The 18,840-nt window shown below is 40.9% G+C and overlaps 1 protein-coding gene across 1 annotated transcript in view; it reads left to right on the top strand.

Annotated features, from left to right (window-relative positions):
• The window catches only part of ST6GALNAC5 (ST6 N-acetylgalactosaminide alpha-2,6-sialyltransferase 5), a 78,801-nt gene that overhangs the window by 36,679 nt on the left and 23,282 nt on the right, over positions 1-18,840 (top strand). The window contains exon 3 of the mRNA XM_039556545.1: positions 18,296-18,705. Coding sequence (XP_039412479.1) covers positions 18,296-18,705 — 410 coding nt within the window. The remainder of the gene's footprint in view (positions 1-18,295; positions 18,706-18,840) is intronic.

Consider the following 18,840-nt stretch of genomic DNA (forward strand, 5'->3'; position numbering starts at 1 on the left):
TTTAGTAGTAATCAAGCAAGGCTGTTCTCATGTGACAGCTAAGCAGAGAAGTGGATAAAGGAAGCTTTCAAAGCATTATTGGTCAGTCAGATTTTGTAGTTGGTCAGTGGAAGGACTGGTTGTAGTTGTTTGCAGCAAAGAAAGACCAAAGCATTAGGAAATTCTAGAGCTTTTGAGGGGAATGCCTCATCCAAATGGCAGTGGAACTTATAGCCATCTGTAGGCTGTGAGTTATGGGAATAACTTCTTGTGTGCTACTCTTGATGGTGATGGAAGGACATCGGACCCCAGACCTATGCTAAGGAGCTGTGTAGATGCTGAGAGAGGAGAAAAGATGTGATCACAGCCAGGCACAGCTGTTTTAGAGGAGACTGTAATGTAGGAGGATTTATAATGCAAATCTGGTGGAATTTGGCGTGGTTGAAGGGGTGATGCAACTTGCCTAGTAAAAAGCACTTTCTTTACCATATAGCTGAATCTCTGCTAAGATTGCTTTTTTCCAACATAATATACTTGTTTTGCTATAACAATAACATGTCTAGAGTAAAAATTGCCTAAGAATAGGAAAGGCTGACTGCAGAGGAAGATTCTCTCTCTTTCTCTTTGGGAGGTATTGTCTCAGTAGAGACAGTAGAGACAATAATATGATAATAGCAATCCTATCCTTTTCATTTATATGGATTTTTTTTTCCCACTAAGATATATGAACTGCCTTGAAAACTAGGTCAGCCTAAATGCTGTCACAAGTGCTCATCACCAAGCATATATTGCTGCATACCTGTCACACTCAGCAGCTGGAACGAATTTCATGAAGAAACCAGGGTAAAAGGTGAAGCTCAGCAGGATTATTGGCTGTGAGGGAATCACCCTTTTGCAGTTTTTCTGGTACAAAACAAAGAACATAGGCAAAATTGTGCTTAATACTGATAAATACAAATAGTATTTGACTTTTTGTATTTAAACTGATATTTTTGTTAGTCAAATTTATTTGCATACATTTGGTAAATGCAGGATAATTCCCATGGTGGATTATTCTTGCTGCTTAAGAGACTGAATTTATTGACATATCTAGACATGGAAATTTACTGGGAATTGCTTTAAACCCTTTAGGGGTGGAAAGTTCTTTAAATGGAGTTAGTTTCAGTGTAATAATGGGCTTGTTGGTGATAAATGAAAATAATACGTATTTCCTGCTCACCAGGGAAGAGCTTTTCAGAAGATGCTCTTTTTTTACGCCAAAGTGAAGCTACGTGGATGAAATTCAGGGTGTCTGCTCATGGCATTTCTTTGCTCCAGGAACTCCAAATAAGGGTTCATCATAGCTTAGGATTTGAGCTGGAGAACAGCAGCATCTCATCCTAGATGGACTGTCCAGCAGTGCTTGGGGAACAGTGGCCAGTATGATGGACGTGCCTCTGTGCTGCATGTAAGCAGGGAGCTTGCCAGCCTGCTCAGGGCTCAAGCCTGCACTCTCTCACCATGTGTACTCAAGCTGAAAGCATCCCTTGGGACAGATCACAGGCTTTTTTTGTGGGGGTAAGAGAGTGGTAGGGAGCCATAGTTCAGGCTACCTCTGCAGCTGAAGCCTGCCTAGGAGTAAGTGACTCATCTGCATCCCTATCTGTTCTGTCCTTGGCTTTTTCCCTTCAAGATGCCAAAAGTCGGTGGTGGCTTTGTGATGCAAATAAGTCCTGCCAGGTCTAAGAAGGTAACTCATTCATTCCCCATCAATTTCTAAGGCAGCTTGTAACATGGCTCTCATTTGGCATGAAGGATTTTGCCAAGTGTTTCAATCAGACAGTTACCATCTCACTCAAAATTAGGTTAAAAAAAATTTCCTTTCACATTGTCACTCTGAGTTGTACATGACTGCCAAGAACTGAACTAGGAGACTGAAACAGATAAATTTTCTCTCCCAGGGTGAGAAGAAATTTTGCCTGTGAGAATGAGTTGAAGATTTGCTGGGTTTTCCTGAGGAGGAAGGCAAGAGCAGAGAGGACAAAAATGGTCCAAATGACCATACTGTTGTTACCAGGACATGTGCCAGGTGACTCATTAGTGGCCAGTTCTCCGGAAGGGGAAGCAGCACAATAGTCTTTTGCCAAAGTGGGAAGAGTAAAGCAAATAGAGGCTCCGGTGCATCTGTTTGAGAGGGATGGAATAGGGATAGATTTTCTGAAACATACGCGGCATGTCCTGGAGCTTAGGGATGGAGCCAGCAGAAGGGTGGGCAAGCAGAGAGGAGTTGCTGTGATGCAGAAGTCATGTTACCCTGCAGAAGCTTTGAGTATACAGGATATTCTCAGGTTTTGCTGCAGATCTGATTCTGGGGAGAAGAATTCATTAAACTGAGGCAGAGGAAATGCTGGACTTAATTGCAGGCAGAGCACTGTTCTCCAAAACCCTGACAGGAATCCTCACACTAACAGGGTTAACAAGGAGAATATGGCACACTTCACAGTTAGGACTACTTAAAAACTCCTGGACAAAAATTAGATACAGTTTAAACAGCAATATCTCAGTTGTGATAACTACAGAAGCCTGAAGTGGGTATATGTGACCATTCTTCACACATTCCCTAGATATCATATCTCATTCTTTCTGAGAAAATCGTTCTTTTCTAATTCTGTCACCCCATGTGCTGGAGATTTAAGAAAAACACACAATATTATTAAATATATTAAAAAATTGTATAATTGGCAGTATGGTAGGAAGAGTAAACAGATCATCAATCATCAAAGACTACTACAAAAATCACCAAAGACTATGATATGCAGTGATTAATTCTTCTCTGTTGGTGATACCTGAGTCAAAAAAAATCCTTTTGTAGCTGCTAGAAGGAAGGTCGTCTCCTGAGGTCCAGAAATGCTGTAATTTCTAGGTTTAAGTCAAATAGCAAATACACAAGAAACAGCAAAAAAAATTTAAGCCATTAGGTGATTTCTATTTCATCTTAAAATTCACATTCACATTGTCAATTTTTGATCTGCTTCCTTCATACTTCAAAATTAATTTCAGGATGTTTCAAACGTGTTCTTACTTTACCATCTTAATTTACCACAAATTCACTTCATTTGTGTTGTATCACTGCAATGGCATGTATGTGGCATAGAGATGTTAGCTTAGGAAAAAAAGATGTACTGGGGAGTGAGGAGCCATGAAAGAAAGGAAACAAACATAGAAAAAATAGTGAGTAGAGAAGCTTGGTGCAAAGCAAGTGGCCTGGACTGGAAAGAGAGTTCAGTGGCGCCAGCCTGCCTTTGAAAGTTTGCCAAAGTGCAAAGACATTTGGAAAGTGCATTAGACAGTTGGAAACAGAGTTGTAAAGGGGAAATTTAATCTCCTTCCTAGAAGACAGCAAAATTTAACTGATGCTGGATAAAGGGGAACCTCCTGTGATGCTGTATGACTAATTTTCACAGAGAATGTTTGATTCTTTCAGATATTGCAAGACGGCATTTACCACTTTACTAAATAGAAATTGCTGCTTGTGAAAATCTGCCTAGTAAATGTTATTTTGCAGGGTGTGCTGGCATATTAGGCAGTCCTGAGGCTTCTTTATCCACTTTGACCTGACCTGCTAAAGAACTGCATATTTTCCTTCATTCAGTGAGCTTTAGCTGAATGAAAAACCCTATCAATACTTAATAAAACGATCAGATAAGAAAAGGCATGGTATTAAGATGAATGGTTAATATGGGAAATATTTTTCAAGATAGAAATACTCTGCTTGCAGTTCTGTTAATTTTATCAATGCACGTATAGTGCACAATTATGGTATAAAGGATTACATACGCCCATGTGCAGCAGACTGCATGGTATCTACCAAATCTTTACACTGTAAATAATTTACATTTATTACCAAGCAGAATCAGAATTCTCCAGTCTTGGAGAAAAAAAAGTCTTGTCAGTCCATCATGTTATCATTATCACTGGTGTCTACTAACCATTTCCACAAATGGAAAAGTCTAGCTATCCTAACTCTTCTTGGATAAGTTGTTTGATTCCTGGAGCTAATTTGCTCAAGTTACATCTGTCTTTCTCAAACTTCATGTAGGATTTGCTCTGGGTGAGAAGAACAAAGAGAATGCTGGTAGTTATTTGTGCTTTGGGCTAATGTGGAAAGAGTAGAATATTTTATATTTTGTATCCCCCCTGCTGCTACTCTTGCTAGTAGGGAGAAAGGAGGCATTTTTTTGCTGTTATACTCAACGTGCTTAATTAATACTCAGCAGAGCTAAGCCCTGTAAAGAACACACAGATAAATTTGTTTGGATTTTTTTGGTTTGGGTTGGAGTGGTTCATTTGGTGAGTTTTTTGTGGTGGATTTTGTTCTGTTGTTGATTATTGGTTTTTTTCATGAAAAGAAGAGAGGCTGACCAGCTGCCATGAGTAACACAGGAAGGATGCAGTTATTTCTGATGAAGATTGTCAGCATTTTGTCTGTCTATGGGCTTGGAGTTGGTCATTCCAGTCTTTTATTCAGGAGGGTTGAACACATTGTACAATATTGTGAGATAAAGTTGGATAATGGGTCTTCAAATAGAGTTAAAAGGCATCATTCAGAACATACAAGGGAGCTGTTTCAACATGCGATGCACAGAACCAGGTTGTCTCAGACTATATTAATCAGCAAATAGTAAATATGTCTGTAATTCACATTTCCACAGTAAGAGTTGCCTGCACAGCACTTACATAGCCTGTACTTCATGGGTAGACACTGTTGAAGCAATTCAGGGTGGTGATCAGTCAAACAAACTGCCAGCACTAGGATGGCACTGGTGTGAGATTTTCTGCCAACTGAAAAATAAAGACCTAGGACAGTGTGCAGAAGAAGCCTTTTGTTGATACCAAGTTATGGCATTATGCTCTTAAGCTGCTGTCAGCCCAGAAGGAAAGATGAATCTGCTTTCTTTGGATTATTTGAGATGCCACTACCTGTCAAACCAGAAATGTCTTCTGTTTATGCACACTCAAGTGAGCACTAAGCAGCAGATCTCTTTATTAGAACTTTGCTATTCTTACGTAGCAAAGGCTAGGATTGGTTACAACATAGCATGGAAAGAAATTAGTCATCCAGGACTAGGAGTAGGATAGATCTTTTCTAACCTAATGGATTGTGTGATTCTGTGATTTTCTCCTTCACATGGTTTCTCCATTTCTGCCTTGTAAGCCACTGGCCCTTTCCTTCAGTTTAGAGGATGCATTTGCATTTTCAGTTTGTGCATTTCCCTTTCTGGTTTTGCTCTTCATTGGTATATTGGAGGGGAAGAGATATGAGAGTTAGGGGGAAAAGTGGTGAGCATACCCAAAGCCACAACAGAATGGTCTGGGGAGAAGTGGTGTCTTTAGATGTCACTATGACATCTGGATACTTGGGAATTACATCCATGTGTGAACTAAACATAGAAATGCCAAAATACTTATAAAGGGCCCAATTTACAAGTCATGTATCATTTTTGCACTGAATAACTGATTTGTCTTTGCAGTTAACACCATTTATGTCTGAAATAGAACAGTAAATGCAGTGTCCCTGTTTGCTAGCACTTCAGGCTTGGGACTGTAATGTAAAGTATAATGTCAGGCAGTGCCTTGCCGAGCCTAATTTATGGCTTTGGAACAGCTTGTTACACACCCGGTGTGGGACTGGGTGATGGGATTAAAGAAACCCCCACCTTTCCATGTGCCCTAACAGCGGATTGCCAGGTCTGCAGAGCTCTGCTGCATCAAAAGTAGATTAAATCTTTATTTAAGAATCACAAGATGGTGAAAGTGCTCTTAAACAGTAGCTGCTATTAAAATGTCAGCGTTGCTGTCAGTCACCACCCAATACCTGAGTTAACGCTGCTTCCCCTGGTAGTGAGAATGGAAAATGGGTTGCTACTTACAGTGAACTATTGTAAATGAGGAGCACAGATCTAATCCTTTTTGATATGGCTTATTATTCATTTGTAAGGTTAAAAATTACTTCAGGGGTTGCACCGACCTCTAGATTTCATGCTCCTGGATTCTAATACTTCTCATGTACTGTTACGTTTCTATTCCATATTTTGGCAATATCAAGGCTTAGTCATACATATGAAAGTATAAAGTTACAGATAATATGGCGATTGTCCATTTTCTGAAAACTTCAGGGCTTTGTCTTGTGAGCATTGTGCAAAATGGCAGATATTGATATCTTAGCTAATTATTCAATCAAAGAGCTGGCAGGTCAGTCAGTGGGAACAATGTACAGTGCACTAGAATTGATCACACTTCATTTCCCATCAATTGGCAGAGCAAATGGTAGCTTGGATGATAAGTTAGGATCATTGCCAGTCATTTTTTGGGCTCATGCCTTCCATTTTTTTTTTTTTCCTTCTAGATGAGACCCACCCCCCCCCCAGACTGTTCGATGAAAGTGAATGCCCTCTGATATTGGTGAATAAAACAATGCAGAGTTTTTGTAGCCTCTGAGGGACGTGAGACTATTTCTGTCTCCATAAATGATGCTGCTGCATAGTCCTATAATCACCTAACCTTATTGAATTGTCCCCATGTGAAGATTTGATTTCAAATTTAATAATCATTATACATCATTTATTTTCACATAGATTACAGGTTCATCTGTAAAGTGACACAATTTCATCCCAGAGCTCTTTGAATGTTCAGCTTTTCACTTTTACTCTTTTTGGATATGCTTGTGACACTTCCAACTTTGGTGATTTACTAGCAATTAGTAGGGTTCCATGGCAGATTTATTGTAGCCTTCCAAAGAGTGATGAATCAGATATATGGGTACGAAGAAGTGGTTCCCTAAGACTTTCATTTAATACAGGAACCCAGAGTTAGATCCCAGGAAGAGCTTTGGTGTGTAAAGCAGGACTTAACCCAGTTAAAGCTCTTTTCCTAAACCTAAATGTAAAGTTTCAGTTTAAAAAAATCTTTGCTTAGCTGCTGACTAACCCTGAAAGCACATAAATGAGCTTTGCTGTTTCCTCATTTGAATTTCAAGTGAACTGGATGCCTACATTTGTTTTTCTGCATCTGCCAAAATCTTTGCCTGATTCCTGTGTAAGGCTGCTCAGGAGCTGTGATGCCTTTTCCTGGTCTTAAAATCAAGAGTATAACATGGTTAGAAGGGGAAAGGGATTTTACCTTGGTATTTATTTTAAGGATCCTTAGGTGCACACATCCAGGTCAAGTGCACCGAAATGCCCACTGCAATGCACACCCCTAAAAGATCTGGTATAACATTATAGGTTTTACTAATTAGCATATCCGCCAAAGATTCCCCAATGAGAGGCTTGAATGAGCCCCCCTCCCCAAGGAACCTTTCCCTGGACGGTTCTATCTTAGTTTACAGAATGTGTTCTGGAGAGGACCTTGGGGTCTGAGGCACACTGATCCCTAGCTACAAAGCTTCTGAAATGTTTAGTCTCTCAGCTTGACAAACAAGTCCAAGAATGTAGGCAAAAAGCACTAGGAATACAGAAGTTGTAAAAAGGTATAAAAGGGGTATAAAAGAAAAGGCAAAAAATCTTCATGGCATCAGCTGAAAATTAGAATTTCTTTCTCTCAAATGCTCTGCCAGGTTTGGCAGACCCACCCTGCATTCCCATAGCCATCGATGCCCTTCCATACCTGGAAGGGATGATACCATCTACCCACAGGAGCTGTTTCTTCGGATCACTCTGGGCTGGAGGGTAGCTCACACTTGGTGTGGAGTTTCAGCATGTGTTCCACTTTCTGGGGTTGTGTTATGTTGTTTCTGTCAAAAAAGTAACATACTGGTTAGCTTTCGGGATAGAGATTGATTCCTTTGGAAACAGTGAATGTTCAAAAATAATCTAGTTGTGACAGGGCCAAATGCATCTGCATTAATAAGCTTTCTTTGAAAATACATTGTTTTTATTTGCTCTCCCAGGTGTCTGTTGCTTAATACTAATTGAAAAAAAAAAATCTTATTTCTGATGTGAAACCATCCACATGCTAAATAAATATACATTGAACCAAAATAAACTATTTTAATAACTTATTTTTTTAATTAAATGCAAATGTAGCATCCTTTGCTGTCTGTTAAAGCGAACATAACCCCCAGCACATTTAGCATGTTAAAAAGAAGATTTTTGCTGTGTTCACAATATTACACAGTAATTAAAAAGGAAACCAGCTAAGCCTTTGGAACCTGTCCCCTTCTCTAAAATGTAATTAATTTCTGTTTAATTATAATAGTAGTGCTGTCGTGTGATTATTATTTTTGAGCGGTAGAAATCCTGCACTGTTGCTTTTTTTTCTGAGTGTGTGTTTCTGGAAGCAGAACACATGACAGAAAGAGAAAGATTTGAACCACACTCCAGCTGTAATTAAGTGCTGACACATCAGTGGAGTTTGGCTGTGTTTCTTCAAATGTGGTTTTCCAGGACAGAGGCTCCTCCCGGCTGTGCTGTGCTGACAGGAGCTGGGCTTTCTCCTGGGAGGATGCCTGTTTTTCTCCTCAGATGTGCAAATCTGGGAAATAGGCAGAGACAGTGCAGGCACTGCCATCCCCGAGATGAAATTCCCACTTTGTCCACACTGGTTTTTAGGATGTCAGGTTGCCAGCTGTCCTCAATGGCTGTCCCTCGCGAGCGCTCTGGACACTCCTGGTCTCCCGTGCCTGTGACTGAGCCAGGATTATGCTCTCGTGCCATCTCCTGGCAGGTTGTCCCCGGCGTGCCCTGTCCTGTGCAGATGTGTTTGTCACTGTGTGCCAGCCCGGCGAGATCAGCCTCAGAGCCAGGGGGCTGCAGGTGGTCTCCAGAGGGTTCTGTGGGGTGGGAGGTGATGGTGCAAGCACGGGGACGCTGCACAGAGCCCTGCTGAGGGTGCTCCAGCCTGCGGGCTCGGGCGTTCCACCTGCGCAGGGCGTGCGCAGCAAGGTGGGCACGACTCAGGGCTCCGAGGGTGTGCCAGGAGTGGGGAGCAGTGGGACTGTGGGCAGCAGATTCCCATACAAAAAACTGTTGACACTCCAGTGTTTCTCCCTTACAAGACGACAATATCCTGCAGCCAGGTGTGGTACAGAGCCCTGAAAATCAAACATTAGTTATAGAATTTAAAACTTCCTGCTGACAGGTTATCAGTTAGATGTCAAGGCATTCAGTAATGGTGATTTTAAACAATGAAAGACTGAGAGGTACTTTGAAAAAGTATCTGCAGTGTAGAACTTCTTGGTCATGCTGCCGTGTTCTCCTTTTCATTCTTCTATCACCACCACCACTGTCACCCATCTTACCATAGCAATTTGGGCTGAATTTTATGTACATTCAGTGTCACTAAAGACAGCAGTGCTGTGTATCCACCTACCTTTTCTTTTTTGTTCCTCCCTTCTTGTGACTTCTCTTTGCCTCCTGTTCTGACTGTGAAATGGATGCAGGGAGTGATCCAGTGAAATACACTCCACCCCCCAACCCAGGAAGAAGTGAGAGCAGGAATCGTTTAATGCCACTGCCAGGTAAAATGCATTCAAATGACACACACCTCACATCCAAGGAGTACCATTTAGGAATAATAATGTAAAATAAGAAGCAGATAAAGTGTATAAAGCACTCAGAAATCCCCTGTGACTCTGGGACTCCACATTTCACCTCCTTGCAGGAAGGTTTTGTTTCTGCTGCTGCTTCCTAAGAGGTGATTTGTTGTTTCTTGATTTCTGTAGTATCTGTCTTAAACCAACTTCTTGCATTCTTTCTGGCACACCTTCCTACACTTCAAATTCCTTGACCAAATGCATCAGGTAGCTGTGATTTTAAGTTATGTAATTTTGCCAGTTTCAGATCAGCTGTTAGCCAAGTGCCTGGGAATCATGCTTCACTCAAATTTATTGATGGTAAAGCATAAATAAAAGCATTAGTGTGCCACAACCACAAGCCACTGTCCTAAATATCTGTGAAATACACGGATCTGGAAATAGACTTTACTTCTAGCAAGGTCAGCCCCTGCTCTTGCCCTGTAATTAGCTGACTTGCTATCAGCCCTTCCCCGGCGCAGTTTTTTAAGGGCTCCCTCTTGTCAATTGCCCTGCAGCTCAGGGTACCTTCCTCTGGGAGAGACCTTCCTTTCTCTCCAGCCAGCCTTTTTCAGTGGTTCCTCCAGAGATTCCAGTTAACCTCATCCTTTTCACCCCCACAGAACACAGCTTTGACATTCTGCTGTAAACTGAAGAGCACCTCTATGCAGAAGCAATGCCACGCTGGCAGACAGAGTGCCAGCTCTTGTACTTGATTGTCTGATTAACCCTCACTGGCAGGTTCATTTCAGTGCTAAATGTTTCCATCTACAAAGTGTTTAATTTCATATTAACCTGCATGCTGACAAATAGACTCAATACAAACACCGTGATTGGATAAATGTGTTTATTTTTGTCTCCTGACCAGGACTGTGGTAATAGTGAACAATTGGAAAGACATATTTTGAATGCTTGAGACCTTTTAAAAAAAGCCCCAAAACTGAAAGAGCTGATCCCTGAATGAAAATGTTTATTTTTCAAATGTAGTTGTTGTCCAAAATCAGTTAACAGTGTAGTGATACCTAGTTGCAGATATACAGATGTTTATATGTCTGTCTTCAAGATGTTTTCTTTTCACCTAGTTTTTGTCCAAAACTAAAGATACAAATACTTTAGCACAAAATGCTCTCTCTTATTCTTTTCTACGTATGTGCATGGGAGAGATTTGTAGTGAGTTCTGGCAACCTGTCACTATTAAGCTAAATGGATGTTTTGGCCACTTCAGCTGCCAGTACCTGTTTCCAGCATCTGTCTTTGGTGTCAGTGTGCCAGTGATTATGGAGGCTGCCTTGGGATTCTGCTGTGGAGGTGGTACAGCTCTGTGTATTATTGGATCTGATACATCCTCAGAAAAACATTTTAAACTCAGATGCAGTATCTTTGCGGCGGGGGGGGGGGAGGGTTTAAATCTGCTTTCTTTCATTTTGTTCGCTAGTTTCTGGTGTGCTGTTAAGTCAGAGGGACAGAAGTAAGAGGATATAGAACAGCCTGTGTTACATAAAATAAGCCGATGAAGATTACATGGAGCTACCACATGAAAAACAAAACACCATGAGGCTGAATATTTTTGGCAGACTTTGAAGGAAAGACATTTGAACAAAATTTTTAACAAAAACCTTTCAAGGGAATAAGGAGTGTTATTTTTTTTTTTCACTTTGCTTCAACTAGATAGAGAAATACAAGACAAAATATAGTTTAGAAAAATTCTCTGTGGGATCAGTAACTTTCTAATTAGAGATTTGGTCTTACATTTCATATGGCCTATTCTAGGGGCTCTGCATGCTAGAACTCTGCTGCTGTATTCAGTTCTGTTAAAACTGGATGCCATTGGAAAGTCTTGCTTTGTCCTTGCAATGCCCATCACATTGTTGCCTTGTAGAGATAATAGTTGTAGTGAGAGTTTAGATGCGTTTGGATGAGCCAGGTAGTGCCACAGAAATAAAGAATGTGCTTGAATTTGAAAATGTAGGCACAAACCTTAAAGATCAGTGATGCTTGGCTTTAAAGCTGGGTTAGATAAAAAAAGGGACCCTGTGAAGCTTGAAGCTCAAAAAAAATCCTGCATGGCCATGACAGGTGCAGAGAGAGCATCTGAGGGCATACTTACATGAAGTATTTAAACTGGAAAGAACTGCCAAAAGATACCAAAGCAAAGGAGAGAAGTTGATGTGAAAACATTCTGAAGCAAAAATCCAAACTGTCCAATACCTTTTCTGGAGATCATTATAATTTCTGGTTTTGTGACGCTTCAGTGATAACCATTTGCATAGTTAAGACGCCATACCTGTGGCTTTATTTCATTTTAGTGCAAGTACTTCAGCTGCAGAACAAAAGTAAAGCAGTTTGGTGTAATATGGATGTCTATTTGCACTCCTTTTAAGATAAACATTAGGCAATAACCATTTCTTTAGAGCCTGTATATATTGTTCATACGACTCTCTCTCTTGTATAACAGTTCATGTTCATCAACATGATACATTTGTGCCTGATTTTCCAGTTCTGCCTTTCACTGAGGATATTCTTTTCTTTCTCTGATTGCTTTTTCTTCTTAGACCATTACTCTAGTTGATAGCTTCAGGTTATCATTGTATCCTATCTCCCTCTCCAATAAGCCTATGATTGATACTAATCTTCCTCATGGGACACATTTATAGGATTCAGGATGGAAACGACTCTCTAAATCTTAGCTTTATACGTGCTGACAATTTGCAAGGTTGCACCTTATATTCACTTCAGGTGGCTTAGGGGAAAACATCAGCACCTGGTAATCATGCTTCTAAAATAAGAAGAGAAATGTGCCCCATATACCAAAAGCTACCCTGTTGTTCATCTGCTGTGCTGCTGCTCCTGCTCGTGTATTTTCTGTAACTAGAAAGGGCTCAGCTTCTATAGGTGGTCAATGTCCTGTAACCAAACTCATGCCTTTTCTTTCCAGTGAGAGAAGCCATATTTTAATTAATCTAATGGAAGCTTTGACTAGCCAGCAGTCCCCTGAAAACGAGTTAATGTGCCAGAAAACACTTCACACAAGCAAAAGACTCTTCACTGACTAGTGTGCTTAACGGCACTTTTTCTAAGAAAATTGTTCCAGTGAAAGCCTTGTGGAGTGCATTTGTTGGGTTTTTTTCCTCTTCATATAGCCTCATGTTCTGAATTTAATTAGACCTGTCTAAGGACCTTTTGAAAATAGGATTATTGTATTTTTCCTACAGGTTTTGCAGATGCCCCTCAGTATGGTATCATGGCAAAAAAAATACATTCCATTCCTTGGAGGAATAAAACATGAGGTGCTGTGATCACTAGTGTAAGGAATGCATGTGCTGGAGTTTGGCTATGTCACTGTCTTATCCAATATCTGAAGGCAGAGTCCAGTTATATTACTAACTCAGAAGAATCAATGGGAAATGAAGATGCTAATGCTTCCACAACATTTGCATATTCAAGCTCCACAGCCCAAGAAACAAAGAGAAGTAATAAGAAATTCATTTGTTTTATCTTTTATCTTTTTAAACAGACATGCATTTATCTTTATGAGCAGACTTGCCAGACCTTTTTTGAATTGCAAAATTTTGCTGCAAATGCTTGTTATTTGGATTTGCATAAGGATTAACAATGTTGGGCAAGTGGTATCTTCTAACCCTTTCTGTTTACTTGTGTGATATCAGTCACTAGGATATAGTTTTCAAGGCAATCAATGCTTTTAGTTCAGTGGACAATGCAGTTTGTTTTCATGGTAAATTCTCTAATGTACCAAAAGGGTACTTCAAAAATAATTACAAATGTATTTGCTCTGAGGATTTTTTCCCCCTCTTTGACAGCTCTCTGTACCTGCATAAGATGCTCTTATCTGGCATAAGGTTTAAAGAATCAAAATTTATGAAACTTGAGGGGGAAGTCTGAGCTGGCATGCAGAGTGTAGACATTAAGCTACACTCCCTGTATGAACATATATGTAAAAATGTCATGGGCAAAGCAAAATAATGTCTTGGATCAGAACTTGGCACCACAAAATCAAAACTTCCAGAGACTTTAAAATGGCATTTACATCAGCAAGTTGAAGTTCAAAACTCTTCTCATGCTTTAGGTGTTTCAGTTTGGTTTTTTTCCTCCAGCTTTTTATACACCTATGTGTTACCTACAATATTCCAGTATCCATCTGAATGACTTACTGTTCAGAGAAGACTGGCTTGATAGCATCACTTCATAGATGAGACTTGAAAAACAGCAAACTCTTTCAGCTTGTATGTGGTTAGGTTTTTTTTTTCATTTTTTATTCCTGTCATAGTATTATGAAAGCACTGTTCCATCAGTATATTACAAACCAAAAATAATCAGGGAACCTGCATTATTTTCACAGGATCATGTCTCCCAGAGTCCTTGCATTGTGAAAATCACTGCTGAAGTGCACAGCTGTGCTTCACTAATGAGACAGCTTGAGCCCTACAGCTTGCTGCATTGGCTTACAGAACGCAAGTTTCTTGGCAAATGTGAAGCCTCAGGGTTTCTATTTTACTTTAAGGTGGTTGTTGGGAATCTCTCAAAGAAAAGCAGACTTGGCCTTACAGTTTTCAGTCTTTTAGGGAAAATACTAAGGAAGGAGGCACACCAATAGAAGCAATACATGTATCTTGTCATGAGGGATGGACCTAATGGCATGAGAAGCTTTACACTTGGGGCAGTGCTGAATGATGGGGGCTCACCAGAGCTGGAGCATTCAGCTGTTCGTGATGTGCCAGCAATGGGCTGGGCATGGCTGGAACTCCTGCAGAATTGGGATATAGTTGTGACTGGGGGATTGTCCTCCAAGCCTCTGGGAGAGGAGCACTGGGAAGGAGCAGTCAGGATGGTGGAGCAGTGGTTCCAAGCCATCAGCCTGTGAGAAACCTCAGAGCTGCTCAAAGCTACAAGAAAGGAAAAAAAAATTGAAGCTGCCAGGACAAAGTATTGTTTCACTGGCAAAGCCTTAATTATTTATTGTTGCTGGTGGGTAATGACCCAGCAATAAAGAGCAAGCCATAAGTAACAAATTGTTTTGAACATGGTGTGAACTCAGGGTTCATTAGCATCATGTAGGAAATGTTGACTAAGTTCTGTGCACAAGACAAGGAACATAAAAAGCAAATACTGGGGTGACATACAGTGAGTGTCCCAAGCTGTTGTGCCTTAGGCCAGGCACAATGGGCACCGGGGGGGGGACATGAAATCCAATGAAATCACCTGCTTTGTAACAAAAAGAGAAAGCAAGGCTGCTCTGGAATGGTTGTTTGCTTGTTTGGTTTGATTTGGTATTGTTGTTGTGGCCAGGTCATCATTGCCAAGATAAAACACTCTGGCTTTTATTTATAGAACAGAAATTTTTACACTACTGATAATGGAGTGATCTGAACCCAGGGGCCTTGAAAGTAGGTCATTAAGTACTCAGTATAAGAACAAGTGTGTTTCACAGTGTTCGTGATTTTACTGGAGAGAGCTGTCTTCTTTTTTAAATCTTGGCTTTAAAATCAAAAGGCTTCTAGAAGTAAAAAAAAATGATCATTTGATTTCATCATGAAGAAAATAATTCTATCTGAGAATATTTATTCTTCTTGAGCACTTGAGCACTAAAGTATCTGAAAATAACATTTTTCAATCATTGAACAACATAGATTTTAAAGTCAATAACAGAGCAAATTGCCTTCAATTGGAAAATACAAAAAAACCTGTGGCATTGTTTTTTGTTTCATTAACTAAATCAGGCATTTGTGACAGAGCAGCAGCACTTCTGGGCTGATCTCTGGAAGTGGAAGCTGCCAGGAGTCAGTTTGGCCTGTGGGAATACTTGCAGCAGTGCAAAGCTGCACTTATTCGTTATGGCCACAAAGGTGCTGTTATGGGGTTTGCCCCATGACAAAGTTCCCCTGCTGCCTTCATTCCCTTGGGATAGCCCATCTGTCTTGGAAAAGCACCAGCTGATTTGCCATCTTCTGGGGCTCCACATTGTGAACTTGTACTGTAACCTCTGTTCTTCCTCTCTCCATACGTGTCTTGAGGTGACTGGAACTGAGAGGTGATTTGGGATATTTTTTTGGACAGTGCTTGGCTCATGTACTGTCCAAGTGCCTGACCTGTGTTGTAGCAGTAGCCACATGCTCTGCCCTATCACAGAGGTGCTGTCCATGGAGTTCAGGTACACACAAACTGTGGCTGCTTATTAACAATGGGTATGATTCAATGTCAGCAGCTTTTACATGCATGATATCTTACATTTCAAAGTAATTAATAAAGATGCTATAAAACTCGCCTACCTCTCACCACATCCCTTTTGAAGCCAGGCTCCTGAAATATAACTCATATTTCATGGGGTTTGCTTTTTTTCCAAAATATCACTGTAATAATTACTGTAACAGCGTTTTCTGTGGAGTTAATGTTCTTCTGGCTTAATGGCCCCTGGTTATTCTCAGGCCATCAACTTTTTCCAGCTGGTCATCAATCCCAAAGAACTGCCTTCTGCCTCCATTATTATTGCTTAAGTAGATGACATTTCTGGTGCCACTGCTGCCTCCCAGTGAGATGGTATTACAGCCAATGGCTTTTTTCCCCCCTTGCTTTCACTGTTGTCAGAGCATTATAAACAGCTGGTGTGAGAATGTTGTGGCTGTTCACCGTGAATTCCTCTGACAATTTTTAGGTGCAAGTTTTGTAGATTTCAGCTGAAAGAATCTGAGTGAGGCAACTGAAAATTACTTGCCTAGAGCAGCTACAAGGGCTCAGCCCCCATGCATCATTCAGGAAGTGGCTAGACAATACCTGACTCTTTCAGGCTAAAGACTTCTTCCCAGAAGGAACATTTTTCAAACAAGATCTGGGATAGATGTTCTGGGGGGTGTTAATGTTCATTATGTAGCCTCAGCCCCCTCCCCAATTTTCCACAGCTCTGCTGATGGCCGCCCTTTTTTCCTAACAATTGATGGGTTCTGTGGCACACTTTTTTAAAAGAAACAAGGAAGTTGTAGCTCAGTAGGCCAGAAACCAGCAGAGATTGTTTAGGTGAAAATGCCTTGCTATGTGGATATTCAAACCTGTGAGTTAACATTGGTGCTGACTACATTTCCTTTAACCTCATTAGCACCTCGTCTTGCTTCCCAAGCATGGTGGTGGAGCAGCCAGCTCTCCTCAGAGCTTTTCACTAGGTAATTCATCAAAGTGGCAGATGAAAGCTTAAAGGAAAATGCATGTAAATACTGCATTAGGAACCTTGGCTCACAAAGGCACATTTTCACCCATATCATTAGCTCTGGATTATAGTTCATAGATGTGAAAGGGACTTTGTTGATCGGGGGAGATGGAGATACAAGGTTTACTGGTTGTATCGGTGTCCATATTGTATATTTTTGGTTTGGTTTTTTTTCTGCAATTAAAAAGCATTAAGCATTCATTAGCTAGTCTCATAGAAAGAATCTCAGACTGTAATTGTAACCACTTAGTACCTTCAAAATTAAAACTAAGTTACTGTAGTAAAACACTCACATTAAGTACTCAGGGCCAAAGCATTTTCAAACAGGGGCATGAGATTATGTCAAACCTACATCATGTGTCCTTTTCAGCCTTAGAGTTTTAAGCTGTACCTCACTACAGGCTGATTTAGTCATTGGATTCCTGTATATGTGTAGATCGGAATGATCAAGCAAGTGCAGTTCAGCCTCTGTGCCTGGGGTTTTTCTGGTGGTGGGTTTTTTTGTTGGGCTGGTGTTTTTTTGGGGCATGGGTGGGCATTGTTGTTTGTTTGCTTTGTTGCTGTTTGTTGTTTTTCAAAGAAACTAAGATACACACCAATTGCAAGATACTATTTCCTGGAGGGCTACCAAGGCACACCCTCAAACAGTCTTTATTTACCTCACAGTTTATTGTATTGTTGTTAGAAGGTTGCACTTTGGGGATTCCGTTAACCCTTGCTCCATTTAGTTCTCATGCTGAGCAGTAGATAGTGACATACTCCTCTATAATTGATACCTGTGGTGATGGCATACTTCAGTAACATGATTTATCGTGCACTTTCATTTTCATGAAAGCTTGTTTTACTCTTCTGCTTCCATTAGGTCAGCACTCACTGAACAGGCACCTCCCGTTTCATTTTACTGTGTAACTTTTAAACATGACCTGACAAGGTAGCAAAGGTTCAGTGCACTAACTCACTGTCATGTAAAATATACACAGACATTACTGACCAGCTCTGACTGTTGAACCATAAAGGAGGTATGAGAGCACTGCAGTGGTTGTGGCACAATTTGCAAATAGCATGGAAGGACTGGGCCAAGGTATCAATCTCTTCCCATAGCAAAATGTCCCGACCCCAGGGTTGAAAAGCTGTTCACACATGAACTTATGAGGCCTTAGGATTTATTATTTCCTGAAAAAAAAGGGAAGAGGAAGAATAAAAAATACTCCAATTATAGCTGTTATGGCAAGTGCAAGAAGTACAGTCCTAAGTAGCTGGGAAGAGTAGAGAAGCTGTTGTGATTTCTCTTTATGAGGCAGCAGTGGAAAGGAGGATTTACTCAAAGGGCTTAGCTCCACAGAGGAACTCTAAGTGCTGTACACTTACACCACATTCCCCCCAAAAATGTACAGATAATGTGTCCCCAGCTATTTGGGAAGACTGCCAGGAGAGATTTATGTACATTGCTCTGAGGTATTTGCTGTAAAATATGCCATGAACATGTAAACCACAGCTATGCAGTGAAAGGGAAGATGTCTACAGCTAACTGTGAAGTGTCTCTGTCTCTGCAGCCGTTAAAGATGCACTGCAAGAGCTGTGCGCTGGTCACCAGCTCGGGACACCTCCTGGGGAGCAGACAAGGTGACAGGATTGACGAGAGCGAGTGCGTCATACGGATGAACGATGCACCCACCCAGGGTTATGGCAAAGATGTCGGCAACAAAACGAGTCTTCGGGTCATTGCACACTCCAGCATTCAGAGGATTTTGCGCAATCGCAACGAACTCTTAAATATGAGCCACGGTGCTGTGTTCATCTTCTGGGGCCCGAGCAGCTACATGAGGAGAGATGGCAAAGGCTTGGTGTACAATAACCTGCAGCTGATGAACCAGATACTGCCTCAGTTAAAAGTGTATATGATTTCTCGCCACAAGATGCTTCAATTTGATGACCTTTTTAAACGGGAGACTGGAAAAGACAGGTGAGAACTTACATGGATACACCTAGGGGATGTCACAGAGTAGTAAAATGATGCAATTTATATACACCAATTTCAGATCTGCTCAGAGGGACAATCATGCCCATTAAATCCTCTGCCTCATGAGTTGTAACGTGG

This window comes from Corvus cornix, chromosome 8 (assembly GCF_000738735.6).
Source record: "Corvus cornix cornix isolate S_Up_H32 chromosome 8, ASM73873v5, whole genome shotgun sequence".
Taxonomy (NCBI): domain Eukaryota; kingdom Metazoa; phylum Chordata; class Aves; order Passeriformes; family Corvidae; genus Corvus; species Corvus cornix.